We start from the raw sequence: 9,214 nt of genomic DNA, 5'->3' as shown, positions 1-9,214 counted from the left end.
TATAATTCATTTCACCTATTTACTAACCTCTAATATTACTCTTAGCTCATAAGTAAATATAATATTTATATTTTCTTTGCTGTAAAAATAAAGAGGAACTTCTTATAACTTTCCAATGCTAGCAATAAATTCGAGCTTGGTTAGTAATATAGTTGTGATTATTTTTTAAATAATTTTTTATGTTAAAATATATATTAAAAATATTTTTTATTTTTAAAAATTTATTTTTAATATCAATATATTAAAATAATTTAAAAATATCAAAAATATATTAATTTAAATTAATAAAAAAATAAAAAAAATTATTTTTTTTTAAAAATATTTTTAAAACGAAAAAATAATGTCTAAACAATTAACAGCTAGACACGTCGTAGACAACACACGTGTCGTCACACGCTTCCCTTATAAATTTCTCTCCTGATGGCCTCACTTTACTCTCAGCACAACCACTACGAGTGCTATAACAGCACGCCCGAACTTCCCCAAGCAAAACTCAGTTTAAATTCATCCGCCGGAATATACGGATGGACTCCCGCCGCCTGCCACCTAAATCATCACGCACCACGTCCTCTAACGACGGCGGTCCTCTCCACCATAACCAGAAGCGACTTGCCCCTTCCGTCGACAACCGCTCTCCATCACCGACACCGAAAGCATCAGACGCGCTTCCCCTCCCTCTCTACCTGACAAACGCCATTTTCTTCACTCTTTTCTTCTCCGTAGCCTACTACCTCCTCCACCGGTGGCGTGAAAAGATCCGTGACTCTACGCCACTCCATGTCGTTACTTTCCCCGAAATCGCCGCCATTGTTTCCCTAATGGCTTCCTTTATTTACCTTTTAGGATTTTTTGGAATCGATTTTGTTCAATCATTCATCACGCGCCCTTCTCACGACGCGTGGGATTTGGAAGATACCGACAATCCTAACTACCTCATCAATGAAGATCACCGTCTGGTTACTTGCCCTCCGCCCGCAAACGTCCCTCCCATTTCCATATTACCCAATCCTGAGCCAATAATTACACCTTTAGCCTCCGTGGAAGATGAAGAAATCGTTAAATCCGTCACAGAAGGAGCATTGCCTTCTTATTCGCTTGAATCAAAGCTTGGTGATTGTAAACGAGCAGCTGTGATTCGACGGGAGGCGTTGCAGAGGACAACTGGGAAATCTCTAGAGGGTCTACCTATTCAAGGATTTGATTATGATTCAATTTTAGGACAGTGCTGCGAAATGCCGGTGGGCTACATCCAGATTCCGGTGGGGATTGCTGGCCCTTTGTTGCTGAATGGGATGGAGTATATGGTCCCAATGGCAACGACAGAGGGTTGTTTGGTTGCAAGTACGAACAGAGGTTGTAAGGCAATGTACGCTTCCGGTGGGGCTACTAGTGTTGTGTTGGCAGATGGGATGACTAGGGCTCCTGTTGTTAGATTCGAGACGGCGAAACGAGCCTCGGAATTGAAGTTGTTCCTGGAGGATCCTGACAACTTTGATACTTTGTCCATTGTTTTTAACAGGTCAGTTTTCAATGGATCCTCTATTCCTGTCTGAGTGTTTCAGATTTTTTTGATGTTGATGGCTATCTACTGTACATGTATTTGTGGTGGTGAGGATTTTCCTGATATTGTATGCGGCTGCATCGTTTAGTTAAGAAGAGAAATTATGTTGGTTGTTATAAAGGGGAAAGATAGGACAGCTGTGGAAAGGGTTGGATTTCCATTTCTGACAGTTACCTGATATTACTATTATTGATGGTTGCAGGTCGAGTAGGTTTGGGAGGCTTCAAGGAATTAAATGCTCTATGGCTGGGAAGAATCTTTATATGCGATTTAAATGCAGTACCGGGGATGCAATGGGGATGAACATGGTCTCTAAAGGGGTTCAGAATGTGCTTGATTTCCTTCAGAATGATTTCCATGACATGGAAGTTATTGGCATTTCTGGTAATTTACTCTGCTCTTCTTAACTACACTCATAAGACCAACTGAGGTTTAATTGTCTTCTTCTTGTCTATAGAAGTTCATGTAGTTTATATGTTTCACAATTGGGTAGGTAATTTTTGTTCGGACAAGAAACCTGCGGCTGTAAACTGGATTGAAGGACGTGGGAAATCGGTTGTTTGTGAGGCAATTATCAGGGAAGAGATAGTCAAGAAGGTGTTGAAAACAAGTGTTGCTTCCCTTGTGGAGCTCAACATGCTCAAGAATCTTGCTGGTTCTGCTGTTGCTGGTGCTCTTGGTGGATTTAATGCCCATGCCAGCAATATTGTCTCTGCAATCTTCATAGCCACTGGCCAGGATCCAGCACAGAATATTGAGAGTTCTCACTGCATTACCATGATGGAAGCTGTTAACAACGGAAAGGATCTTCACATCTCTGTGACTATGCCTAGCATTGAGGTAGTTAAAACTACTCATGTTATGACACTGTCGTTATACTAGCAGATTTATTTATTTAATGATGCAAACTGTTAGTTATAATCCTTCATTATCGGAGTTCTCTATTTGGTATTCGATGATTTAAGCTGACAGAATTTGTGTTTCTATCAGGTGGGTACAGTTGGAGGTGGAACTCAACTTGCATCGCAATCCGCCTGCCTGAATCTACTTGGTGTAAAGGGTGCAAGCAAAGAGTCACCTGGCTCAAACTCAAGACTCTTGGCTACCATAGTAGCTGGTTCAGTTTTAGCCGGGGAGCTCTCTCTAATGGCTGCCATTGCACAAGGGCAGCTTGTCAAGAGTCACATGAAATACAACAGATCGAGCAAAGACATATCCAAAGCTGCATCTTAGTGAGAAGGCAGTGTGGTCCAGCAATGACGCAAGGGAAATAAAAGAGAGAGAGAATGGTGTAGTAGGAAAAAAAAAATCAAGGCTATCGGTACCATGTGAGATTTGATTAGCTTGCACTGGTGTAAAGGTGCTATTGCATGAAGTGGGGGGGAGGAATGAGAACATGGATAATCGTGCTTTGTGCTCCTCCCTCCGCTCTCTCTGCAAACATGGCTGTATCCTCTGATCACATGTGGGCGAGTGATTCTTCCCACCCTAGTATGTGTTTCTGTCTTGTTGTGAATGTTTCTACTTTCTAGTTCTTTCCTCTCTACTCCTAGTTGTTAATACTTAATAGACAATTATTATGTTTGGAGTTGGGGACCAGAGTGTCTCATGAGTGATTGAAGTTGTGGCATTGTTTTTACTTTTCATTTCATTACCGAGATGTGGGAATGCTTTTTTATTCTTGTATTTTAAAATATTTTTTATTTAGAAATATATTAATTTTTTTTAAAAAAATATTTTTATATATTAAAACATTAAGATAATATAAAAATATTAAAAAATAATTAAAAAAAAACATAGAGTTGCCCGGAGGGAGGCCTTACATTCGTGGCTTGTAATGAGTCAAGGAGTTGCTTTGAGAGTGTACTCGATTCTTTTCCTTGGTTGGCTAGAATTTGAGCCTTTGTGTATTTCCTGATTAGTGAGCATGGTCACGTCTTCTCGGTGGATTGCTCTTTCAGGTTGTCTTCAAACCTATTTCACGAGTTTAAGACAATTGTCGAGATAGCAATGACACAGCAAAAGCCTTTACCAAATAAGTAAAGATGGCTAGAGTACCCTACACGGCCGGCCTTCCGATTCGACTTCTGCCGGTTCATTAGCCCACTGTTCAGCCTGCACCCCAGCAATGTTAGGGGGGGGGGCATAAAAGGACAAGTCAGTAATTCACTGTTTTGACTCTCTCAACTTCTTCCCAGATCAACAATAGTGCGATTTAAACAGTAGAAATGGATAGATGAGTTTTGTTTTAAAAGTTATTTTGCAAATTTTAAAATTATTGAAAATTTATATGATTGTTAATTTTAAAACTTATGAAATTAGTTAAAATGCACGCAACCTAATCAGATATTCATGTTAATCTAAATAAATAAATAAATAAAAATAAAAAAAACAATGGTGACATTTGCTATTTTGTTATAAACAGAACAGGGCTTTCATCAAACCTTATGATCGGTCGAAAATAGGGGTTTCTGTTTCCCCCATAAACAGCAAAGTGAAATTGGTAAACTTGATAATTAGTACAATTGAATCACAGCATTAAAGCCTGTCTCCTGTTTTGCGCTTTCATGGGTGTTCAAGTTTTTCGCTGGGCTGCCTTTGTGCTCGTTGCTACTGTTTTCTTACTTGCACTCGCCATTCGATAATTCTCCATTTATTCCATGTTTCAGAATCGGGTATCGTGTGACGTCTGGGCATGGAAGTCCCGAAGTTTGAATGGGTTTAGTTTGTTATGGTTGACACCCAGTTGATCATCATGTTTTGCTGCCTTCTTCATACTGAAACTATTTAGCAAATTTTGGAGACAGGTTCAGTTTATCTGAAGTGGTTTTCGGTGACCAAGGATGGAGCACATGTTTAGAAAATAGGGGTTTTTTACTTCATTTTAGCATGATTCCACCTTGAGACTAGACTAAGAACACAAAGGGGTGTTTACTGGTCTGCTGAATAAGCTTCAAATTAACGAGAATAACAGGACCTTGTACAAGTAGAAATCCTGACCAGAAGTTTACTACTTGCACTCACTCTGTAACACAACAAATTTTAGAAACAATCCCTGTACTGGGATTCTTAGAGCTAATGAAATCCCATTGCCTACGAGAACGAGATCTCCATGGAGGAGATTGACAGCAGCCATGTCCGGCATGGAGGAAGATTCAGTGTTTTCCACGTGCATCTCCTGGATTAAACAGAGGAACACTGGTGGTCTTCTCTCCAACGATGCTTCACAGCCACATACGCTGATTCAGAAGCATTGAATGTATCCACATGGAGAGAAGGGGTTATAATTATGGATCGCGCAAAACACATGGATGAAAACGTTGCCGCTTGAATTTCGAGGCAACATCCAAACATGTGGAAGAAGAGGCTTCATCAAGGAGGACAAATTTGGAGTTAACATCAGTAGAGCCGCCCTCATTTTTCAAGGTTTTGAAATGTTTGGTTGATATGTCGCTTCTTTTTCTTCTTTTTTTGAACAAGGTAATCAAACGTTTGGTTTGGTTCGGTTCATCCTGCATAATATATTTATAGCCACTAAACTTTTCGACAAGTCTTCCTTTTGATTAAGAATACACATGGATCCATCATTTTCTATCAACGGGGAAAAAACGTGAGAAGAAAGAAAATTGCTAAACTTCTCAATAAGATTTATTTGAATTTTACACGTTTTCTTTTCTTCTTTCTTGAGAAAAATGGGCCTCAAAATGTTTCTTTTGATTTTAGTTTATCTCGTTCAAAATGAAATACTTTCCCGATAATTATACATCAGCTACAAGCATGATAGTATCACTGAAATAATTAATTTGAAGCTAGCTTGATTTGCTGACAGGATGTGTGCTTTTTCCTCTATAAAAACTCTCAAGGGAATAATATATCGAATTAATTTTAGTAAAAAACAGTGTGGTGGCGTTAGGAGTTTCGTTCTCAATTCGTGCAAATAATACAATTTATTGTTCCCATCAAATTATCCTCAACAAAATCAAGTTTATCATTACAACTCTTCGTTAAAACATCAAATTTCTCGGATTAACTAGCCTTGCTAGATCCTTAAAAACTTGAAATTATTAAAAAAGAGGTGGTCCTGCGATGAGCCCAATGGGCTGTGAATTGTAGGCCTAAGCCTTTAAATGCCTTCTCTACATATGAACAACGGAGCCTTTTCTTTTTCTCGTTTTATCTTCAAACCTTTTTCTTTAAATTATTTTGTGTGGTCTTATGTACTACGATCTTATAAGACTTGATGGAAAGTCAATCTGCTTTTGTTCTGTGAAGTCTTTCTCAAGTATTTCTTCTTCTAGGTATTGTTTATAATGAATTCATGAGCTAAGGGTTCTTTACAGGTTAATTCCTCGTCCCCAGTCTCATCCTTGTTAATGTCATAATCACTCTCAACATTAGCATCCTCATCAGCATCATCTCCACCTCCCTGTAATAATAATAATAATAATAATAATAATAATAATAATAATTGTGTTCCTTTTCTTGATATAGCTGAAAAAGTACATCAAGGTTCAGGTTGAATTTTCATTTTTTAAAATTGTTTTATTCTGATTTAATGTCATAAATGGATGTATTAACATATCTAGGTATTTCTTAGGTGTTTTCAGCTAAAACAATAGTGATAAATGAGTTTTTGTTTAATTAAAGCTGTTGGAAATCTAACCTTTTGCCTATCTAAATCGTTTAGAGATAAAAAAAAATAAAATTGTTTGCTTATTTATTTATTAAATATTATCATTCAATATTTTATTAATTTTAAATTAATATTCATAAATTATTTTTTTTATAGAATTATATAAATACAGGAGTATGTATGTATGTCATAGATTCAATTAATGACAGTGATAAGGATCAAAGGAGCAATACAAAGGGTCATAGTTGCTCAATCTCTCTCTCTCTTTCTCTATCTCACACACACACCATGCTAGCCATGTTAGATAATACCTGCTACTGCTATTGTTACTGAAAATATAATTTTTAAATGATAAAATTAAAAAAATAACATTAATCATCTCAGATTAATCTATTAAGCATTATTTCTGGTTCATAAATCCAGAATAACCTAATACAAAAAAAATAAATAAATCATGAAATCTAATTATCTATCAATCTCATAGTAAAAGATAAAATTAAAAAAATATATTAATAAAAAGAAAAGAATAAAAAACGAGTCAATTGGATTAACCTGTCAAACCAGTGATCTATGTAATCAGAATGAGACAACCTAATAAAAAACAAATTTAATATTAAAAAAAAAAAAGCATTGATTGAAAAAAAAAATAAAAAACATCATTGCAATAAATAATGATTTGTGTGAAGGGATACAATAAAAAAACATCATTGCAATAAATAATAATATTAAAAAAAAAATATTAATATGATGTTTTTTATGCCAAATAAATCTTGAAACGCAATTACAAAAAAAGCAAATTTCCTCAAGAATGATCAAAACGGCAGACTTAGAATTTAAATGGTGAGATTAAAAGTTTGTCCATGATCCTCATCGAAGGATAGACCTAGCTGTAAACCAGGGACTCTGTCCATCTGGTTTTCACCAGGAACGAATGAATGCTTTGTTCCACCTGTAATCATGAAAAAGAAGCAAACAAAGCAATCACTACGAGTCTGCACGAAAGGAAATGTAAATTAATCCAGTGGGTTTTGAAAGCAAAAGAGCCCAAAGGTTTGTGGGCCCAAAAGGTGGCGACGGCTGGTTGATCGTATCTGTGGACTTGTTGATCATATTCAAGGCAAAGGTCATCGAGTTCCACACGACCAAGATCCACTACAGAACATGATCACGTGACCGTGACAATCAACTTGGAGGCACCAATTATTGCTTGAACACGCACCAACCACCCATCCAGGTGGAGCTCCATCACGTGAACCCATTGCTTGTCAGCACGTCTACATGTCACCTGTTTTGTCCTTGATCGCCGGCCCCCTCTCGAGAATAGAATATTCACTACCGTTTTCGCTCGACTGAGTTTTCTAATGGATTATTGATTGAATTCGGAACGGGAATATTAGGACTCCTCCCCCACTCTCTCTCTCTCTCTCTCTCTCTCTCAGATGACTTGGCATTACCACCACAGCTACGTCCGTCCTGGGCTGGTTGGAAAGTCTGCTGTGTGAAAACCTTGGCTGTGGCTAGCTGGAGTAGCTAGGGTTCGTCGTTGGAAACAAGTAACGGCTTGCTATTGGCAGGTAATTTCGGGGCCACTGCCATCAGAATCGAAGGGATTTTGTCCGGGGGACTGAATCGAAAACGATCCCTGATGGGATTAGATGACAAACGGGCTCGGTGTCCACCACATGCATGGCGCCACAATGCTCACACCAGTATAATTTAATTATAAAGCCATCTGCAACTTGCTCATGCTTTTCACTATAAAATTAGATTATTTGATAGTGCTGTTAGGCTTTTGTCAAGCTTAATGTGCTCCTTCTCCCTTTAATTATTTTCACTCTCCGGTCCCAATCTTCAACTTATTGAATCGTGGGCCACTTCACTTGATGACAATATTGACACCATACATGTTTGTATTTTCAACTTTTGCACTGAATTTTAGTGGCAAGCTAGCAATATCTTAGTAAACCATGGATGGCATAGAAAAGGGAAAACAAATTCATTAATATTGCAGTCTAGGTTTATATATAATATGATTGTAATCATGATCTCATGTTCAAGTTAACTACGTCCTTTGTAAACGAACAAATATCCCATCAAATAGGTAACGTCTAGCTATTGTTTTTAGATTTTTAAAAATAAACTTACATAGTATCAGATGTTTCTGTTGACAGAAAGTATATATAAATTTACTCTAAGCCTATATAAAATAAATTTATTTTATTTTAATCAAATTCATTTTTTCTTAATTATTTTAAAGCAAGATGCTTATTTAAAAATTGTTAAAAGTGATTCCCACGTCAAGGATTCTCATACCCTCCTTTTCTTCTTTTTAAATCTCCATTGTTCTCAACTCGAAAAGCCTGATTTCTTTATTTATTTGCAGATCGTGTATTTAATAATTGATATGGCCGAGATTAATCTAATAATGTACTGAACTTGATTGGTCATGAACTGCAACGAAATAGTAGAAATCTAACAACCTCTGGAATCATATAATTTGATGGATAGATAAATAAATAAAAATAAGGCAGTCATACTCACCCGCGGCAATCAAGAAAAGGAAATTTAGTGTTTCTTTTTTTAGGTTTCAGTATAATACTTTGTCATCTGTCTACTGGACTTACAGTTTGTATACATGACAAAATATACATTACAATAAAAAACTATTAATCCATGGTATCGTTATTGGGGTGGAATATTATATGCTGTGTAATTCAAGTTTCATCCACTTGGCCTAGCTAGACACGCTACAGGAGATGCTGTCATGATCGAAGCTTTAATTTCAAGTTTTTCTTACTTTTTTTCCTCCGTATAATCTGTGTTTTTTGAATAAACAATTGTCTCAATGGAACAAATCTTGTTCGTAAATACCATTAATATAATTATAAAGTAGTATTTAATTATTGTTTTGATACAGAACAATTAAATAGAAATAATGAAGATAAAGATGACATGTCTTCCTATCTTTTTTGTTTTTAAAAGACAAACTTATTTCAAAATTATTCTAGAGACAAATTTAT

At 36.5% G+C, this 9,214-nt stretch overlaps 1 protein-coding gene across 1 annotated transcript; it reads left to right on the top strand.

Annotated features, from left to right (window-relative positions):
* The first annotated feature begins 424 nt into the window (after positions 1-424).
* Positions 425-3,212, top strand: LOC118042028 (3-hydroxy-3-methylglutaryl-coenzyme A reductase 1). Its single transcript, XM_035049560.2, has 4 exons — positions 425-1,519; positions 1,764-1,945; positions 2,055-2,401; positions 2,552-3,212. Exons 1-4 carry the CDS (start codon positions 525-527, stop codon positions 2,792-2,794), a joined length of 1,767 nt encoding a protein of 588 aa, XP_034905451.1. The 5' UTR covers positions 425-524; the 3' UTR covers positions 2,795-3,212.
* The last annotated feature ends 6,002 nt before the right edge of the window (positions 3,213-9,214 follow it).

This window comes from Populus alba, chromosome 2 (genome assembly GCF_005239225.2).
Source record: "Populus alba chromosome 2, ASM523922v2, whole genome shotgun sequence".
Classification (NCBI taxonomy): domain Eukaryota; kingdom Viridiplantae; phylum Streptophyta; class Magnoliopsida; order Malpighiales; family Salicaceae; genus Populus; species Populus alba.
This window is presented reverse-complemented; position numbering and strand designations above follow the sequence as displayed.